Source organism: Motacilla alba, chromosome 1A (assembly GCF_015832195.1).
Source record: "Motacilla alba alba isolate MOTALB_02 chromosome 1A, Motacilla_alba_V1.0_pri, whole genome shotgun sequence".
Classification (NCBI taxonomy): domain Eukaryota; kingdom Metazoa; phylum Chordata; class Aves; order Passeriformes; family Motacillidae; genus Motacilla; species Motacilla alba.
Genome location: NC_052031.1, coordinates 32,367,282 through 32,388,189, shown reverse-complemented (window position 1 = coordinate 32,388,189; position 20,908 = coordinate 32,367,282). Strand labels below are relative to the sequence as shown.

Here is a 20,908-nt window from a genome sequence, read left to right as displayed (position 1 = left end):
TGGGTTGTGTCTTCATCTGGATCTTAGTGAATGACTCATTTCTGTTTGATGCATTTGCTTTGCATCTCATATATTCTGAAAGCATGTATTTAATGAAACTGTGTGCAATACCTTCAGTTCTGTTTATTTTAAAATGCAGCTCAAGCTAAAAATTATATATTCCTGAAGAGGAAAAAAATGAAGACTATAGGAATTGTGAATGCTGTCATGTGAAATCCAGAAATTTTGCCCTGTCAAATGGGACTGCTGAATACAGGAAGCAATTTGAGGATTCTTACCTCAGGCAATCCTTGTGTGATTAAGCTGCTGTAAGACTGACTAAGAGAATGAGTCATGTTATTTCATGGCATGCTTGATGAAACACATCTGTGTTGTGCAACTGTGGATCAGAAATATCTTGCATTCTACTATAGCGGCATTCATGGAGTTGCACTCAGGATCCAAGTGCTCAGGGAAGTCCAACGCCTGTGCTGTCAGGGCACTCGACACAATCAGGAGGTAAGAGATGGTACTGTACCACCACCTGGCTGGGTGGCCAGCTTCTCAACACCAGGCTCTGGCTTTTGGGTACTGAACTACAGCAATTTGAATGGGTTCTTGACTCTCAACATGGGTAGCAGTTTCCTCTGAAGACTGAGGCCTCTTTATAGGGCCTTGAATCGAGACACTTAAAATAGTAGCCAAATTAAACCACCAGACGCTAGGGGGCAAATGGTACACATAGCCTGTTTTGAAAATATTCCCTTGACCATCTTACTGCCATGTAGTTCCAGTCTAAGATGGATTTCTCTTTAAACCTTTGAGTTAAATAAGTACAAAATCTAAATGTTTAAAGGCATTAACCTTTTTCTCTTTAGCATTCCTCTTGGTCCTCAGATTTTACCTCTAGTGCCTTTTCAGCTTTCACATTCTTTAAAACTAGAGTCATGTAAGACATTTTAACACTCAAAGCAGTTATCCATGCTCAGATTAATAGTAAAAGGAATTTACATAGGTAAAACATATTGAAAATAATTTACTGGTTTTTATTGTTCAGGAGACACTGAAGAAATCCTGATATTTGACCCACCCAAATAATTTAAATATTGACTGCTAATGTGACCTTTTGCAGCTGTTTCTTATCAAGAGGATTATCAGTAATGATTCATGAACTGGTGAGGAGTAAGAATTCCATGTATTTCTTTGTAACTGCATAAACTGCTGGAATGAGATTCTAGATCCACTGTAACTTCTGCTGCACAGCATGGTTTTTATAGCATCACTTTGGAGTGATCCCTGAAGGGTTTATAGTACAAACTATTTAACTTATCTTTGTGGACTCAGAAAGCAAAAAAACCCCAACCAACATGGAGTCCTGGGATACACACATCATCCTTTCAGGCACATTTTCATCAGGTCAGCTCTTCTTTTCATCTTACTCATCCAACCCTTTATGTAGCATTCACAGTACTACATAAACATTAAGGCCCTTTTTACCCTTTTTAACTTTTGGGAAATGGCAGTCCCAACATGCCTTATGCTAGCAGTTTTCTTGGAAGCAACAGTTTCTTACAGCACAGTTGGACTGCATTTGATATAGTTTTGCCTCTCCTGACATCAGTCTTTATGAACAGGCCAAAATAAGCATAATCTTGTTCAATCATCCTTCATTTTTCCAATCACAGCAGGAAGAATTCTTGGAACTATTTTAGGACTCAGTAGCATGGAAGCTGCTCCTGAGTTTGCCCAGTTCTTAGTGGCTATTACTAACATGCAGCATTTGCCAAGAAGCAACAGGATTTATTTCTGTGGTTTTGCAAGTGTTTTGGTGAAGGCAGTAAGCCAAGACAGAAACTGGTGCTCCAGCACACAGTGATCCTAATTCAGACTTAGTAATTGCTGTGAGAAAAGCTTCTAGAAAACACTCCATTGTATCCTTGTGTAAGTTTCAGCCATGGAAAGATGGCAAAAAAACAAGTGAAATACACTATCACAAGTTAAATATCCAAGAGTAGTAAGCAAATGGCAGATGGGTCCTTTGCAAGCCACATCCTTATCTACAGGATTACAAACAGTTATGACGACTGATTATGTTTCTTTGGAATCATATTGCTCTCTAGAAACTGATTTTTTAAACTGTTTATGCCATATGTTCACAGCCACTCAACGGGCTCAGAATAATGTAGCATCTCCCAAGTAAGGTTGGGAGGAGCTGGATCTGTTTCTTCTTATAACAAGGCAATTCAATTTAATTGGTAAAGTCTTCATCAGCAGGAAATGCTTCTGATAATGAAACTGGTAGAGTTATACAGTCCATGCATCAATCTAAGCGTGATTCTAAACACCACATAATTAGCAATCTGTCTAACATTTGGAGCTACAGTTGGCATTCCAACTCCAGACAGGCTCAGTTCTGTGCATGTCTCCAAGAAACACCAGGCACAGTTACAAGAGGCATTGTTCTGTGCCTGGAAAGCGATGTTTCATAATCCCAGCCTCAAACCTGGGGGCTAAGTGCAAAACCAGACATTGCATTCACCTCTCAGCATTAAACAACTCAATTGATTCGCCATCTTCTCACTGACAGTACATACTATCTACTCCTACATGGATGTGGCATGCCATCTTTTTTGCCAGTGGCTTAACCACTTCCCTTTTTTTAATCAGTTTCTCTACCACTGTGAGACATCCTATCTGATTTCTTGCAATCCTCACTGTCTTTTCTCCATCAGTCTCATCCTTTCTTTACCAAGGTCCTTTTTGTGGTCTTGCTCAGCTCTGCATCTAAATATAGCAGAGTTGACAATTTCTTCCACATGTTGGACTGAGAGGAATGAGAGAACAATTAAAACACTTGCAACCTGCCTAATGTGTCAGGAATCCCTCGAGTTCAAAATGTTTTGCTCCATTAGCACTAGAAATAGTACACAAGAAAAAACTCTTGGTGCCAGCTCCTGATGGAAAAAGGTGAATTTGAAGTGTCAAGAATTGGTTCAATAGATAAAATAATTCCCTTTGAACTCCCAAAGCAGGCAAGCAGCTGCAAAGTGAAATTCTACTAAAATTTTGGTATATGTCTCAGTCTCCCTTAACACACAATGGCTGTGAGTTTGGGAAAACTCACACGTTACTTAGAAATGAGCACATCAATAGCAGCATCTTTGTTTTGCTGATGACCCAAGTTACTCACTCAGCTGTTTTTCAGACTTCAACCTGCACACTACTACAGTTTTTTAGGAGCTGCAGCCTCTTTTATAGGAACCTCAGCTGACTGGTAATGACTTCTGAGAGTTGTTTTCTGCAGTTTCTTGAAGTCCTGCAGGAGTGCCAAGGGATGTCTTGCTGACAAGTTGAGAAACGCTGCTCCAAATGATTGTTCTGCAGTTTTGTAGCTTGTTTAGAGATAAAGACTTTACTAGAGGAAAAATACAGCACTGAGATTACATTATTACAGTGGTGAGACATGGGAACAGGTTGTCCAGAAAAGATGTGGATGCCTCATCCCTGGAATTATTCCAAGGCCAGGCTAGATGGGGCTCTGAGCAACCTGGCATAGTGGTAGGCATCCTTGCCCCTGGCAGGGGGATTCATGATCTTCCAACCTAAAGCATTCCACGTTTCTATGATTACTGCAGATACTCAAGCTTCCTCTAACCCGCGAGTGCTGTGTACTGCTGACGGGCTTCAGATCCTAAGTGTGGACATTTGTTGTGAATTTGGTTTAACAGTGTCCACCTGTAAGCAGTGCTCATCAACTCACTGCCGTACTTCCAGTCTCAGCTGAATGGAGTACGTTTGCATTGTACTGCAACTGCAGGACACTTCAGATGAAATGGGGGGATGGTAAGTCACAGCAGTTCATGTTAGACAGACAATTCACATTACCCACAGAAGTGCCCTTGTGTGACATATGCTCCAGAACTAGACAGTATCAGTACACAAATGACTATACTCAGCTGTACAGCCTTTGAATTGCTGAATGACCACATGTCATGCTGTGGTCAGATAGAAGTGGCTACTACACCCCTTTGGTATGGCAGTGGTGTGTGTGCAGTTCCACTGCTCAGCAGAACATACTGGAGGGAACTGCACATACACAAGAACAGGAACGGATCCCTCTGGCTACATTTAAAAAAAAGAAATGAAACTGTTTACAGTACACTTAGTACCATAAACATGCAGTATTACACTTCTGCCATCTTTTGGCTCTGAGGAGTTTCAGCAGATTTTGAGGAATCAGATAAGCTACAGGCAGGTTCATGTCTAAGGCCTGGTGTTCTGAACATGCAGCTGTAACTACAGGTAATGAAAGAGCAGAAATGAAGAAAGGTATGGCCCAAGATTAAAAACAAATGAAAGAAAGTAATTTTGATATCTGAAAGTTAAAGATGAAATATATTGCTATCAAATATTTTCAAGAAAGAAAATGGAAAAATTTTCAGTTTTCTTCAAGAAAAGAAAGAAAATAGAAAATCTATTTTTACCTTGAAATACACATTTTTATTCCACAGTCTTTAGCTTTATGGTCACTTTGTTGGAAATGAAATGTCAACCAAGTAAACCGTTCACATTTTCAAAACAAGCACTTACCAGAATATGCTAAACCTGGCAATTTTGTCATAATATTTTTCTCTTTTAGTCTCCCTAATAAATTACCCTGTACCATACAGCCTCCATTCTCTTTTCTTCAAATGCAACTGATTTTCTTATATTGGATTTGCTCAAAGATATTATCCTTAAAATTTTTACCAGGTCACACAGCAACAGAGAAATTGTGAAAATAGTAACAAAATTGTTGTCATCCTTGCACCATCCCGTTACATCAACAACCTCTCTTAAACTCATTAAAGATGGAAGGCCAAATGTAGCTCTTGGCCAAGCTTAGAGCAATTCCACTGACTTTAAAAGGAACGCATCTGTCCTGTGAGGTTACTTTTAAATAAAAGCTGCCTCAGGTTAATGGAAATTATGCTGTCATCTATTCTAGATTTCCAAAAGGGACAATTTATCCTTTATCACTGGGCACAAATGAATTTTCCAAAATATTAATGAATTTTTGTCTCATCCATGCTTTGAAGTTTCGATACCATTCTAAAAGCTTTTTTCTCCTTTGAATCTTTTCTTGTAAGCTCATTTTTTTTTCTTTCTCTAGAATAGCAGGAAGCTCTTTCCAGTTTTTAATAAAGATAAATGGAGCCCCCATGGTTTTTAGTAATTGCAATGGAGCACTGTGGTAGACTGATGAATTTCCGCAATCACCCGGTGTCATTACATCTTCTATAACGGGCAGAGATCCATATGAACAAGCTTCATAAATTCTGTAACATTCCGTATTTATTCCCACTGGGCACAATGTCAAATCACTCTGCAGCAAGGCATCTTGATAGTTCTTGAAACTTTCATTTGTTTCTTGAGGCTGCCACCTAGGAAAGTAAAAAGAGTGAAAATTAATATCTTCCTCACAGGCACTGCAATGAAAAAATAGAGATATGCTTTAATTTCTATTAGTTATAAAACTGAAAATGCTATTAGTGTAAAAGCTTTATATTACGCACACAGTCAATTAACTTTTACTTTTAGTCTTAACTGCTCTTAAAAGTCTTCTAAAAATTTCTTGAAAATGTCACTGTTAAAAATAGATTGTAATATGTGGCCCTTTCTGGAAATTATTAATACTTAAAGGTGTAAGAAACAAATTGAAATGCCACTCCAAATCTTCTTCATGACTTGGATGATGCATATGTCAATTTACTTCACAGCACAGTTTAGAAACAGACAAAAAGGGAGACACTCAATGGACTTTTTAATGACTTTTTTTGGCCTCAAAAGAGGTTTGCTCTTCAAAAGCTAGGATGCAGAGCAATTGGTTTAACCTGAATTCATCTACTTGAAGTGCCTCAAGATGTCTGGAAGATAAGAGTTTATGTCACAGATACAATCCATCTCCTGAGACTCTTCGTCAGGGCAGCTAAGGTCTACCTAAGCACCACTGTGCCTGCTATCCAACATTTTATAGGTGTTGCTTTTCCAAATTAAGAAATACAATCAGAACCCTACTCTCATTAGTCAAAAAACAACTGTGCTGTACAGATCAAATCCACTCCCATGTGGAACACAAAAAAATATGGCTGTCATCTTTCTTCTGCTAAAGACATTAAACTCCACAAAATACAAGACAAATATTTCTTCTCATAATCAAATATTTGTAAGAAAAAAGCAGATGGTCTTTGATGGTTATATATAGAGAAGACTTTTCTATACTAAATTTAAAAATATGCCTTATGTAAAATGTAACAGAAATGCTATGTTATGATGACTTAAAGAGTCTCTGCACTATTCCCTGACTTAATGACTAATTACCTTTATTTGTATTATTTTTTAATACTCAAGAAAAGATTGGTAATAATGACCCAGGCAAAAAATTCTGAATATTTTCATAAAGTAAATTAAAGTCTTACTGTTCTCTGGCTGCAATCCAGCAAAGTTTGTCAAGCCCATCCTGTTTCAGAATTTCAATTAGGGTTTCTCTAGAAGAATTCTTATAAACTGTTCCTAAGAAATTACATAGATATGATCTTGGATCATGTAGCATTGACCAGCTGGGTTCCACAACTGGAAAATTTCTGTAGCTGTAAAAACAATGTGTAAGTTAGACAACCATAGCAAAGGAAAACATTTTGCAGCATTTCATTTTCAGTGTATTATATTTTACGACTAAAACCACCTACTTGTTGCCAATCCGCCTCTCTACAGACAGACCCACAAGTAAACCAATTCAAGTCCTGTCCTAAAAGTATGTCTTTATTCCCTTTGCCCCATCAGTCCCTTCACAAAGTTTCCAGAACAGTTATATCTTCTTTCAACATCAGAAATATTAAATGTGCATATTACAGGATGTCCTTGACTAACATGCTCTTCCAAAGAAGCTGTTCTTGATGCACCCACAGGTTTTGACTGAAATGGCCAGTTTAATGGTAACTATGGCATGTAAGTCTCACCTACCTTAATCTCTGGATCTGCTCCTCTACTGAAAATACCACTGGTAACCTCTCAAAGGAAAATCTCACTTTGATCGAGTGAACTCAATAATCGAATCTTTTGGCTACTAAATAGCTTGTTGTACATTATTTGATGGAGCAGTCCTTTCCTCATTTTTTCCTGCATGATGAATGTTAATCCACTTAGTTTCTAATAAGCATTTGTTCTTTCATGACAAGTATTTTTACATCATTCCACATCTTCATTTACCCTCTTTACTTGGAAAATCCAGCAAATTTTCATGCCTTTAACTTATTTTTTACAGCTGTTGTATGCAAGGGCTGGAAACCCCATTTTGATACCAAATGTATTTTCCTCCACCCAGTTTTGCACCCTCGTTTATTGTTCTAAGTGTTGTTGCTTTGTCTTAACTGTCACCTTAATCTCTGCATCTCAAAACTCAACTTCTTTCCACTCAGGAACTTCCAATACCATCAATTCTTTGACACCATCAATAATCCAAATTTAGCATATGTCAGAGACACTGTGAACAAGTTCAAGCTGTATATAAAAAGCTCTATACAGTTTTCCAGCTTGTTGAGCAAACTGGATCAATACAGGATATTGAATTCAAATTCAACACAAGGTATGAAAATAATCCTGTATTCCTTTCAGCTTCTATTACCCTGGTAAGTAGCTAAACCACTAGCAACTCGGTTAATAAGAAGTAAAAATGCATCTAGCTGAACCAAGCCTTTATCTACTCCACATAAGTAGTTTGAGCACTTAAGTATAACAAATTTTTTTTTTTAAACAAGCAGTTAAGCCAGCTTACACTAACTGGAGTATAACAACTCCAGATAGGAAGCCTTTTGAGCCATAATGGAGATTTAAAAAAGTATTTTTTCCTTTTCTGAACAAATAGTAACTGCAACTTTATTACATAAGTATCTTTTGATTCTCCATATCACTGGCACGTATTACATCAGCAGTTATGATAAATCTCAAGAGCAAATTTACTTAAGAAAGAATAAACAGAAAACCTCAGGAGACACAGGTTCATTTTCCTAAAGTTTCCTAAACACTAGTATCCTTTTCCTGTTATCATTTTTATTGCTAAATGCAACTTTCAAAGACTCCAATGCCTGATTTAGAATGAACATGATTTAGAATGAATGATAGGATCATGTTCCGCAATTTACTTACTAAAATTGTTTTGGGCATAAGCAGTAACACTCAGTCATATTTTCCACACCTCATGCACAATAATTAATCAATCAATTGCAATTTCTGTCTATAGCACTTACGTAGCTACTCCTAAAGGCCACTGGAAAATATCTTCTTCATTTACAAACGCATAGTCATATGTAACAAAGAGCAGATTTACAAATCCCCCGTTTCGTTTCAGGTATGGCTGAATCCAGGCGTTGTTGCACTGCTCGTTCCCGAGCAGCACCACTGCCACGTGCTGGATTTTGCGGGTCTCCATCAGTGTCTGTGCGTAGTGCAGCCACTGCGTGGCGTAGGCGACCTTCGCCGGCTCCCTCCCGTTCAGCACCAGCACCACGTGCTCCGCATCCACCGAGAAGTAGCCGGGAACTACAGATGGGCCAGTGAGGAAGCTGAGAAAACCAAAATACAACATCAAAGTAAGACTCTGTAAGACAAATTATTGACCTCAGTCCTCTAGCTAGTCTTACTACACTGCACTCCAGAGATGACGTTTTCTTCAATAAAGTAAACGCAATATACTGCAAAATTAATGTGCAACTACTACCACTTCAGCTGTTAGTACGTACTGCTTAGCACAGGAGTAAAGCTGCTTTCATTTTTATTCAGGAAAAAGGTGATTTACTTAAATAAGGTATTTTGTCAATAAATCAGAACTAGTACAATACTCAAACATCAAAATGTGCAAATCAAAGGTGTGCCTTTCAAAAAAGGGTGCACCTTGATGCTCACTAAAGTTTAAACATTTTCTTAATTCCAGTGATAACCAATGAATCCTGTATCAGAACAAGAGAGAGACCCTCCCAAAAACCTGAAGACTATACACAATCTGGTATCATTAAGAGTGACAGCTAGTCTTGCTGTCACTCTTACTTTTTCTCAGTATTTTGGTTAAGTTTCTTCTGTGAAGAATTGATAACACAAGAAATATCTATCTAAATGTAAGCTTAGATTGGCTGTATGACCCAGGTCAAACTTGAGGCTCTGATACAAGGTAGGAAGCACAAACATTTTAGTTATAAAATAGCACTTCTAGATCTTGAACAATGTATTTAACAGAAGAATTTCAGTCTTGTAGCAAAATAATTAAATCTTCAATAATTTGCAAGTATGTCACAAAAGCCATTTATGAACTGCAATGAAACAAACCAGTATTTGCTACCTCCTGTCTTCAGTTACCTGGTGTGTTAACAGATGTTGACTGAATGCAAAGAAGTAGCAGTTACACAGCGTAGGAAAAAGTGGAGGGAGAAAACAATATTTTTTTTAATGAGAGTTAGTTAAGTGATAATTTTCTAGGTCAGCTGCGTTACTAGTTTTTCAGCTACCAGCAAAAGTTAATTTAGAGTGAGCATGAGTTTTAACTCATGAAGTGCTGAAACTGACAGCTAGATTCAGTTCAAATATACTAACTGAGGAAAAAAGCTGTCATAACAAAAACTAAGAACTATGCCAGTGAAAGTTATCTGAGGCAGACTGACCTTAGAGAAGTGTATTTTAAACCTGAGTTATGCTGACAAGCTGCTGACTTGGTGGAAGTGATATATTTTGAAGCCAAAGATTTAGAAGACTCACGACTTGGAATCAAGACTTCTAATACATGAAATGTTAAGTCAGATCAAGACTTAAATCCAAAGTTAACAGAATCACTGGGATTTCTAAGAGAGAATACCTTGAGCTTTAGAATGCCTCAAATAGAGACTAAATGCTCTGGTACATGGTCCAGTGATCACCTTGCAAAGAGACTTGGGGAAAAAGTGTTCTATGACACAGCACTTTGAGGGTAACAGCTTTACAGCAATAACAAGATGTACAGGTTAGGAAACAATGACCTGTGTGTAGGAATATATTTAGTTTAACAGCATTAAATTACAGTGGGGGAAAAAAAGTAACACGGTGCAAGTCTCATAAATCCATACTTTAATAATCCAAACACCGTGCTAGGGTTGTGCTATTAACTCCCAATCAGAACGCAACTGGGATTGGGAAATGGAAGAGACACTACAGAAGCTGCAAAACTGAGGAAGTAGTCCTAACAGTACCAACTACTCACCTGAAGGCTAGAGCAAAGATAATATGGGAAGATTACATTTTTTGGACTAAATACGTCATTTGCTTTCTACAAAGTCCTTGTTTTTCCTTACTAGTGATAGTCAGTCATACAAAAATCTGCTATTTTAGACTGGGTCTTACAGTGCCCATTCTGAAGGTGTTGAGACAGCCATTCTTTAAGAGCAAGGATTAAATTTAACACTTGCAGTAAGAGGGATCATAATAAATACATCCAGCATAGACATATTCCATATGCAAAAAAAGTAATTACATAAAAATGAGAAAATCAAGAAAAGAACTTGGAAAGGAGCAGTCCAAATCACAAGAAGTGACTCCCATCTACAAAAACAACTTGAGAGGACTCTGTAGAACAGTCAGTATTAACTTCCTCTCTGGAAGAGTCTGTAATAAACAGCAAGATCACTGAATCATATCAATAGGTAAGATCCCTGATCACACATACTGTGTGGTAAGCACTGCTGTGAATGAGTTAATCCTGTTTCACTAATCTGATGAAGATCTATGAGTGTGTCAATAAGAACACAGATAAAGAGGATCCAGTGGACATAGTGTTTTTGGATTTTCAAAAAGCTTCACTACAGGATTTTATTAAAACTAAATTGCCAGAAGCTATCCCAAGTGGAATCCTCGGATAGACAGAAACCTCTCCTAGCTGAGGAAGGCAGCACTGAATGTTTGCAAAACAGAGAGGGTGTGACTTGGGGGAAACAGAAATTTAGGAAAGCTCTTGCCAAAGAAGAGGGAAGAAGTTTGGCACTCTGTGCTCTACAATATCTTCCTAGATGACAGGAGAGAAGGGTGTGAATTGCTTCAAGCCAAAGAAAGTGTTAAATCCTGCTCTCTTGCTTTTTGTATGAATGTGGCAAGATGGTACTAAAATCCACAGCTATGAAGTTTCTTCACCACTCCTGTTTTTAAATAAACATCACTGCATTTTATGGAGAAGCTGATACTTTATGTATTTTTTTTAGGCAACTTCTTTGATGAAAATATGTACCCATCAAAATCTTTATAAGAGATGTGTACTCTCTCATAAATATACAGAATGGGCTTACTCATGCAACTGTGTTCAAGAGGTATTTTGGCATTTTTGTGTCTTTAGATTTGGTATTCTTTAAAAACATTCACCAGACATCTATTTTTTAACAGTCGTTAGGACTTACCACAGAGAACTGCAGAGCAGCACATATTCTCCAAATATGTCACCTCAGCTAGTTCCCTCTAGCCTCATCTAGTAATCAAAAGATAATTTACCTCAGCCAGGCAGTAAAGCAAACAATTCTAGAAAATCTTATAACCAGTGAGACGCCAAAATCATATAATTCTTCTCCACAACATAAACTAGTATTTCCAAATAGAGAAAAAAGTAGCTATTTCAGAAGCCTAGTTGTTAAAATAACAGTTATATTGCATATTTTCTATACTTTGCACAACAAGTTTCTACTAGCCTGTCAAAAGTTAACCTTTGTTATGTTGGTACTAGACTTAAGCTTTGTATTTTTATAGGATCTAGCATCCAAGTTGAAATTAAAACAGGGACTCTATTATCCCTGGCTCATCGAGACATAACAAGAAGATATTTAAATGCAAGCATAGAAGTCTTTCTTTGAGAGATGCATACCCTAAGGAAACATGTGAGGTTATTAATCATCTGAAACAGGCACACTAGAAAGAAAATAACCATCATCAGTCAATTGACAGACTCATTAAGTACAGCAAATTATTTTCATGTTATAAATGTGGAAAGCAAGAGCTTGAAGAAATTCTTATGTCAATATCAGTAAGATAACTTATCATGCCACAGTATCATGGATTTCTATAGCTTCTAAGATTTTGACTCTCAAAACAAAGCCTTTTGCCACTAAAACGACACTGTAGGCACTGGTCCAATATTCAAAGAAAGGACTGTATCCTTTGTCTATATTTGTGAATTGAAAGCTCTATTGCTCTGTCAAGGAGACTACCAAGATGCAGAAGCATCATATATAGTTGAATCTCTAAACTTGTAGGATCATCTTTTATTTGCAGACAAGGAATATAGCTTTTTCTGTTAAAGAGTACATAAATTCATCTATTTCTTCTGGAAAAGAAGAAATTTCTTCTATTTCTTCTCTTTCTTCTGGAAAGACTCTATGGCCTGTACCATGTTCACTGTTAGATACTTTGATAAACAATTCAAAATTATTTTTAAAAGTTTTGTGATAACTTAAAACCTCCTTTCAATTCACAATCACATGTGTACTTCAAACACTACCTTCAAATATTTCAACTAGATCCACATCTCGTGCAATTTAAAAATGGCCTTCTGAAGCAACACATGTTTCAGAAGTTAAGCTCACTTAACTGTGTAATTTTTATGTATTGAAAGAAAACTTTTTTAACAGGTGGGTCCTGGTGCAAGTGACTAAATGTTGCAGGAGCCTATTTCTGCAGACTGGCTAACTGGGCAAAGAGACAAAAATCCTTCAACTTTCACTCTATCTTCATAGAAAGCATTAAAATGGTATTAAATAGGGACTCAGGGAAAAGGTTTATATCATTCACTGCATAATATAAAACATTTGACAACAGTCTTAAACCATACGTGATCACAGATCAAACACCACTGTAAAAGCAAACAGTGCTTTAAGTGTAATTTTCCTTTCCATACATAATTTTGGTTTGCAAATCAAGTAGCTAACCAGAAGCTAGGTCTCACAGACAGCCTTTGTTATAAACAAATTGTAGTTCTGACACATTCCTGTTTATGAACAAATGAGCCAAGTCCCTTCTCCCTGAATACAGCAGGAGACATCTTCCTGCCTCACACATGCGTGCTTGATCTCATCAACTATGAGCCCCCAAGCCCCACCTCTTTACACTGTTCTCAGGGTTGTATTCTGACCCTGCCACTGAGGTCTCTTGGCTGCTCTTTCTCTCAGCATTGATAAGGTTTTCAATATTTTTTTAAATAACACAAACCATCATAAACCAGATTAAATTGCTCCCTAGTTTTTTATTTTTTAACGCTGACATGTTTGGTCTAGAATTGGTTAGATTTATCAAGTGTGTGTTTCTGTGGATAAATGATAATTTTGAATGAGAAGCTGTGTGCATATTCCATAGTTAACAAAACATTACAAAATTAAAGTACTTGCAACTGTATTAAAATGACCACAACTTTGAGATAAGCAAAATAATGCCTGAGCAGTGCATCATTTAGTTTACCTTTCCAATGCATTACTTGTTAAAATTTACACAATTGAAATCAACATCATGAACAATACCTGAAGTATGTTTTTCCTGCATTTTGGCTTCCTTCTCTCCACTGTGCAATCACATCAGCTGGCTCAAGGTGGCCTCCAAAAATATGCTGCCAAAGGTAAAGACCTACATAAATGAAGACATGATGGAGAATTTGAATGAACAGATCTTGCCTACTCTACACTCCTAAAAAATTATTTCTGGAAAACAAAAAAGCATCACAACACAAGAACTTGGGAAAGTAATGTCAGACCTTCTTGCATAGTATGACTTAGAATTAGTTAAGATGAATTTTTCCCACATTGGCATTTAAAAAGATTCTTTGGCTGACAAAATATCAGAAGATAAAGATACACATTACTGCTTCTGTTAGCAACTCTTTCCAGCACACATACTACTAAAAATGAACAAATATTAATTGACATTTTAAGGAAAAGCATACTTCCCTTAAGCTTTTGTGAAATGCACCAATTTTATGATGGTAATATACCAGGCAATATACCTATGTCTTCTACAAAGCTACACAACAGTTCAACTGTAAGCCTGGCATTTACAAAAAAGCTAAACTAAGAACAGTGATATGTCTTCAGCAATAGTTAAAGAGGTTGAGAAGACCTTGGCTCCCCGTTTGTGTAGAGAAATTCAGTATCTTCCACAAAAGAAGAATTTCCAAGTTCATCAGTGGCAGTAGTACTACAGTACACTGGAATACAGAAAATGCTTTATTTCTCACTGTGTAATGCTTTATTTCACAAAGTGTAAATGTGACAAAATACTCTGGCTAGGCATGAAAGAGGCCTCTCCTTGTGTCATACTGTAAACAGACTGGATTGAAAAAAATAACTGTTTCTTTGCCATTTGAGACATTTTCCTGGACAAATGCAGAAAAACAGCCTTGAAAGGAACTGACACCAAGAAACTGATACAAAGAAGAGTTCAACTACTCTTACACTGCTATGAGTTTGAGTAACAGGTAGCATTTCCCTAATACTTCTCATGTTCAGATATACATAGCATTGAATCATATACATAAATATTAGTCATAGGAAACCCAGAAAAGCGCCATGCCAGAAAGGTTAAATAACCAACAGACATTGACTACATCTGCTTACCAATTGCTGCTTTGCCCCAAATCTGTACTCTAAGACTGGTCTGTTCTAGGTGAGACCTCCCATATTTTATCATTTTAAGATTAGCTTCATATCTCTGCTGAGAAGCAGCCAGCTCATTTTTCTCATCCGCATCCCACGGATTCCACTCTTCATTTCCCAAGGCAACATGATCTGTGAAACCTAAAAGCATGATTTACATTTAAAAAAAAAACCCAAAGAAGATCAAATTCACAACTTTAGGAAAACGGATTAATTTTCTCTAATTCGTAATTTCACGCATCACCTGACAGCCCAGCCCTGGGCCGGGCACATCACCATCGCCACCACAACCACCGCCACCGCCTCCTCCTCCTCCTCCTCCTCCATTTCCCCGCCGGGCCGCGCTGGCCTGCGAGGCCCAGCGGACGTGGCCGCAGCCAGCGCAGGCCCAGCGGGGAGCGGTGAGGCGCCGGCCCCGCTCTCCCTCAGCGGCCGCCACCAGGCCCCGCCCGCCGGGCCGGCCCCGCACCCAATCCACCGCCCCTGCCCCTGCCCCGCCGCTGCGGACAGGCCGGGCAGGGCGGCTCGGAGCGGCGCCGCCACCGCGCTCACCTCGCGGGCCGCGGCGGTCCCGGTGCGAGCGAGGGGCGGCCGGGCGGCGCGGGCGCAGGAACACGGTGTAGGCCGCGTAGAGGGAGAAGAGGCCGTACGCGACGATCAGGGCGGAGCAGAGCCGCCGGCGAGCGCCCCGCATCCCGCCCGGCGCGGGCGGAAGGCCCGGCGGGGGGCGCCGGGAGGCGGCGGCGGGAGCAGACTCCGCCCGCCGGCCTGGGCTGGGTCCTGGGCCGCCGGGGACGCTCGGAGCCGCCGGGGCCATGACCTGCCCCTGGCCGCAGCCCCCCGGACGCTGCAGGCACCGCTGTGCGATGGCGGGTAACCGGGTTGCAAACTGTGAAAAACGCCAGTCACTTGTTTTTAGAATTTTAAAAGTTTAATAGTAATAAAATGGTCATAAAAATAGTAATATAATTAGAGTAATAAAAGTTTGGACAATTAGGATTTAGGACAATACGAGACAGTAAGAACAGTGAGTTACGGACGCTCCGGGTACCTTTTTCTGGGCAAAATAAGCCCGAAAAAGGACACACGTTAACAGAAGATTAACCCTTAAAAACAATAGCGTGTTGCATATTCATACACCTCATACATGATGCATAAATTCCATTCAAACAAAGGATTTTGTGTGGTCAGTGTTAACTTCTGCCTATTAATCCTAACAGCGTCTTCAGGGCTGAGCGAGGCGGGAAAAAATGATTTTCTTCTGATAATCAATAGAGCAATAAATTCTCTTACTCTGAAAGATTTAGGTGTCCTGTGGCTACTATCTGGTGTGAGTACCTCATTCCTTTCTTTAAAAAATATCCCACATACATAGTTTCTATTTTAACATTGTTATAACCTAAAACTATATTTAACACACTACTTATGAAAATTAATACAGCATAACTTTCTAACATAACACATATAATATTCATTTTAGTATTTGCGAAAAGCCAGTAGTAAAATACACATTTTTCACATAAACAGATAGATGAACAGCACAGTCAGGTTATGGGAGTTCTAATTTAATGGGGAAAGCTTGGATAGACCAGAATGACTCACGTTCCATGGGGAGATAGTAAAACTATGCACGAGTCCTTCTTAAGGCTAGGTGCTACCGCTTCTGTAAAGCCTCTACCAGCCTGTAAACAAACACCATGACACTAATTGTAGCCAAAAGCACAGTGCCCTCCACCTACCAAAGGAAGAAAGAGTCTAGAACAGTATAAATTGTAATGCACTGCACAACCCTACTGGATTACAGCCTCTTCTGGCCTCTTCCGAGTGGGTTTTTTCTTGATCAATTTTTTTATCCTTATGAACATTAAGCCTTGCTCTGACCCTGACATAAAATTAATTCAATGGACCACTGCTTGTTTCCAACTGAAATGTAACTACTTGTCTTAGAAGGCCTTCTGAAATAGGCTTACAGCTAGCCTACTGCCAAATCCTCACTCTAAGTTGATTGCTTGTACCCTTGCTGAACCATGAGTCTAGCCTGATGATGCACAGTGGCAGCAATCACAGAATGGTTGGGGTGGGGAGGGACCTTCAAGATCATTGAGTTCCAATCCCCACTGCCACAGGCAACAATACTGATACTTCCCACCAGACCAGGTTGCTCAAAGCCCTGGGTCACTTCCAAGAATGGGACATTGACACTTCTCTGTCTTACCATGCTCATGATAAAAAGTTTTTCTCTCACTTTCTTTTAAGCTGCTTTTATTTATTGAAAGTACACATTAAAACCCTACATATAATGCAAATAACAGTTGTCAATATTACTAGTAATCTGTTGCAAAATTGCAGGTCAATACACTTGTTCCTGTTAGGCCTCATGACCACTTTGCTTTTCCTATAGTGATTTATAATTTTAGGAAAGAATTGCCCCTCATAAATGCTTTCAAAATTAAGACTGAGCTTCTCTTGCCTTTCTGGCTTAGTGCATCTCTGTGAATGCACAATGAAATGGTGCAGTCACAAACTTTGGGAAGACCAGCAACATGATGTCTCTCATGGTCAATATTAAAATGAACTATTATCAGTTTTAACTGAAGTATGTTTTCTTGGCTGTATCAGTAACTGTATCTGTGTGCCGAGTTGCTAAAATTTAAGGAAAATGTTTGTATGGATACTTTAATTTAAAACGGAATATGATAATGAAAGTATGATAAACATATAACCAAAGGGAAATAAGACAGTAGTAGAAATTAATTACAAAGGGCAAATAAAAATGAAAAATGTTAATAATTTGGAAACACAGGCTGCCTATTGCACAACTTCACTGCTTTGGATGATGGTTAGATAGGTCTCCTTCCCACACAGGAGCAGTTTTATCTCTTATAAAAATGACAGAAGAGACTTGAAAAGGTCAAGAAGGATTGATCTAAGAAGAGTTTCAATTATAGACCATCTCAAAATAGTATTTTAAAAGTCTGCATTTGATTGTGTGCATTTCAATAAGAAATGAAAAAGTTAATGTGATTTGAAATGGTGATTATTGCTGAGCAGGTCTTTCACAATACTGATGATAATGTAGTCTTATTTATGGCAGAGAAGAAAGGTATGCTAATCACACTGTGGTAAACAGGCAATATCAATCAAAGTCTTGGAACAACTGTAGTAGATGGCAATGCCTGACCATTTGGAAAGAAATCCAAATCCAGAAATGAAACTGTGTGGGAAGGAAGAGCAGAAACTTTCAACCATACCATCTTATTCTTATATTTCCTACCCTTACTAATTCATTGTATATTTTGCAAGCTGCATTGGCTGATTTCATGGGCAAAACATGATGTAAAAAGCTCTACTTAATGTAAAAACAAAAATATTAATTTTATAAAATTATATCTTTTCCAGCCAGTTCAGGACAAACTCAAATCACATGGAAGCAAGTGGGAATCAAGAATATAATGTTAAGAATGTACTAAGGGGAAGTGTGCGTGTGTGTGAGGGGCTGGACTCAACAAAATGCCTACATGAATTAAGATCTTGGAGTAGGAGCTTTGTCTAGGGATTAGGGAGTAAAACTTACAGAAACATTAAATCAGAAGAGCGCCTTAAACGTGGTATTCCCTGAAATCATGAAAAAACGTGCAGCAGATATCAAATTTAGGAAATGCCTGACTTTCATGCACAATGCCTATAGGGGCCTGCAAAGCCTACCAAGTACTCCTTCCTTGTACTCTATAACAAATCTCTGATTTGTTGTAGAAGACCAAAAGCCAAGTGTTATGTCACAAGAAGGGAGGAGAGATCAAAAGGATCAGTGATGTCCCCGACCTGTGTCAAACACAAGATCTAGATGGCATTAAGAAGCTGTCATGCCCTGCAGCACAGGAGAGGGTGAAAAGTCCAACAGCCACAGCTAATGAGACTTGGAAAAATCCTAAACCCAGATCTGATAAATCAGGAGGCTTAGATTCTTTCTTAGCTCTGACAGCTTGCTGTAGGATCTTCTGGCATATTATCTTGTCTCATGGGGCTCCAACTGACCTCTTGTAAAATGTACAAAACTGAGCTTCTTGGACTGTTAGGAATCCTAGCTGATATAAAATAGTTGAAATTTTCTTTGAATGAAAGTTACTCAATAAGTTAAGCTTTACAAGTTCTTTTCAGTAAAAGGCATCAAAAATTAGGAGACAGTTTAAAAATGTATCATCAGGTTCCATAACAGTTTAGAGATAGGAAAAAATAAACAAGAACACAGAAGTGTAAAGTACCTTCAACAAGTGTATTCTGTTCAAGGATTCATTGCAACAAATGAAAATTAACCTGGAGTTTCAAAACTAAGACTGAGTGCTGCTGAAATCCTAAATCAAAATACATTCTGCTGTACATCAGGTAGTTTGAGTAAGCAACTCAGAAAGTAAGGTTTTTTCCTTACAAAAAGTATTCTTTTTCTGTACATATTAAGGTAAAAACAGAATTTCCTTGTTTTTACTACTCACGACTGCCTACAATATATTACTCTTCAGTCTCTGTTTTTCCCAACAAAATTTGTGCAGAACTTCTTGTCTTATCTTGGTCCCTATTCGTTGACTATTGGGTTAGAATTGCAGATGTCACTGGGAAGTTTTAAAAATCTGTATTGATCAACATGTGACGTAGGCAGATCTGAACAAGGTTTTAAAGCAGAGTTAGGAACGAGAGAAAGCACCAGTTAGACATCTAACTAGAACATGGAACGAAGACAGTTGTTGCCAGAATCCCTGCAGAAAGGTATTGAGCTTTAGTTACTGCTATATTGGTCCTGTCCTCATTAATTAAGAAGTTTGCCAGGGTTTCTTCTGCCACCTGCATAGTGCTGTAGGCAGCCACTGTTACAATTTGTCTACAAAAGCCTGAATCTCCTCTTAAGGCTGCACCATACAAGGCTGGATGAAAATGAGAAGTCTGCAGTGGACAATTAAAGCTGGGAAGCTGGCGAGGCTGCAGATCACAGTGCCCATTCCTAGCCTTTGGCAGAGGTGCTCTTGTGATGAGAGGTAACAGTCTTTGGGGCTCGTTACTGCTTGATTAATAGAAGTGCTCCTTTCTACTGACTCTGGTTTGTAGGAGTGCACCCTGACATCATCCTTCAGGCAGAACAAGGCTCAAGTTGATTTCATTTTTACCTGAAACTAATTACAGTGGCTGAACTGTCACTTCAACAGGATTTTGCTTGAGGCAGTGAGGTAAGGAACTTCTGATGGTGGTAAAAAATTAAAGGCAGTAAGCTCTTGTGTTTTGGTACAAATGGGTCAATAAGACAGTGTCCACCTGTGGCCTTCTAAGTTCATAGTTTAGGTGAGGACAGTCTTCCTGAGAAGTTAATACATTGCAGGAGCCTCAGAATAAAGTAATTTTTCAGCCTAATGAAGTGACAAAACCAACTGTCATTCTGAGTTCTATATCACTCTCACATTCAAGACATATCTATCTTAAGACATTTTTAGATAACAAAGGGTGATCCTCCTAGGTGTTACATTTAGAGTGTCTCCAGGCTGAAGTCTTTACTGGTAACTATTCGATTCCGTTATATTCTATTCTGTCAAAGCATAAGGTCTCTCAGAACACCGTGCCTCTTCTGGAGACACAGAAAGAAAGGACTCCTACGTGCTGTTTCCTAGACTGTTTCACTTCTTACACATTTTTTAATATCTGTGTCGGGACTGGCTTAGACCTTTCCAGCAACCGAAATGGGTTTGACGTAAGCCATGCCTAAACAACCATACCAAACTATTCTTAACCATGCTCCCTCTTGTTCCCTGAACTGTCACATCTCCACTATTTTTTCTAAGTTGTTACATCATAAAGGAAGGCAGTAAAGTCAGTTCCCTGCTTCTTTACAGTTTCTTTGGATGTTCCCACCCAGATAAAAACTTTATGGCTCATTTGCTCTTTCAATAGGCTAAATGCACCCTTCTAAGAACCATTGTTTTCACAATCTTTTACAATCTTTTGTACAAATCTAAGACAGATAAATGCGTTAAACGTTTTTAAACCAAACATTATTACATTGGCCTTTTGCATAGATCTTCAATGTGTTCATGGTATATATGATTTCATTGTGAATAGATGGGATTATAGTATCTCCTCACCCCATTCTTTCTGAGTAACATAAAGACATATTTTTATGTCACTGTCATCTAGCAGATTCAAAGGGAAAGAATTTATTCTTACAGGAAGAATGCCAAATCATACAGTATTATACAGTATTATATAGTATTATA

General features: G+C 38.5%; 1 protein-coding gene across 3 annotated transcripts; it reads right to left on the bottom strand.

Moving 5' to 3' along the window:
• Nucleotides 1-4,456: 4,456 nt before the first annotated feature.
• RXYLT1 (ribitol xylosyltransferase 1) lies at nucleotides 4,457-15,409 on the bottom strand. Of its 3 annotated transcripts, none has more exons than XM_038155112.1 (6): nucleotides 15,207-15,409; nucleotides 14,616-14,795; nucleotides 13,527-13,629; nucleotides 8,265-8,579; nucleotides 6,438-6,608; nucleotides 4,457-5,402 (listed from the first exon to the last, which is right to left on the bottom strand). In XM_038155112.1, exons 1-6 carry the CDS (start codon nucleotides 15,346-15,348, stop codon nucleotides 4,985-4,987), a joined length of 1,329 nt encoding a protein of 442 aa, XP_038011040.1. In that variant the 5' UTR covers nucleotides 15,349-15,409; the 3' UTR covers nucleotides 4,457-4,984. The 3 variants fall into 3 exon arrangements, with proteins under 3 accessions (XP_038011040.1, XP_038011041.1, XP_038011043.1); XM_038155113.1 differs by lacking the exon at nucleotides 15,207-15,409 and adding an exon at nucleotides 14,899-15,074; XM_038155115.1 differs by lacking the exons at nucleotides 14,616-14,795; nucleotides 15,207-15,409 and adding an exon at nucleotides 11,424-11,491.
• Between the last annotated feature and the right edge of the window lie 5,499 nt (nucleotides 15,410-20,908).

What these genes read in the sequence shown, in the direction of transcription:
- RXYLT1 (XM_038155112.1), bottom strand. Translation starts at nt 15,348, where the DNA reads ATGCGGGGCGCTCGCCGGCGGCTCTGCTCCGCCCTGATCGTCGCGTAC. An exon ending in GGACCGCCGCGGCCCGCGAG is followed by an intron (nt 14,796 to 15,206) that starts GTGAGCGCGGTG and finishes TCATGCTTTTAG; the next exon opens with GTTTCACAGATCATGTTGCC. An exon ending in TTGGGGCAAAGCAGCAATTG is followed by an intron (nt 13,630 to 14,615) that starts GTAAGCAGATGT and finishes TCATTTATGTAG; the next exon opens with GTCTTTACCTTTGGCAGCAT.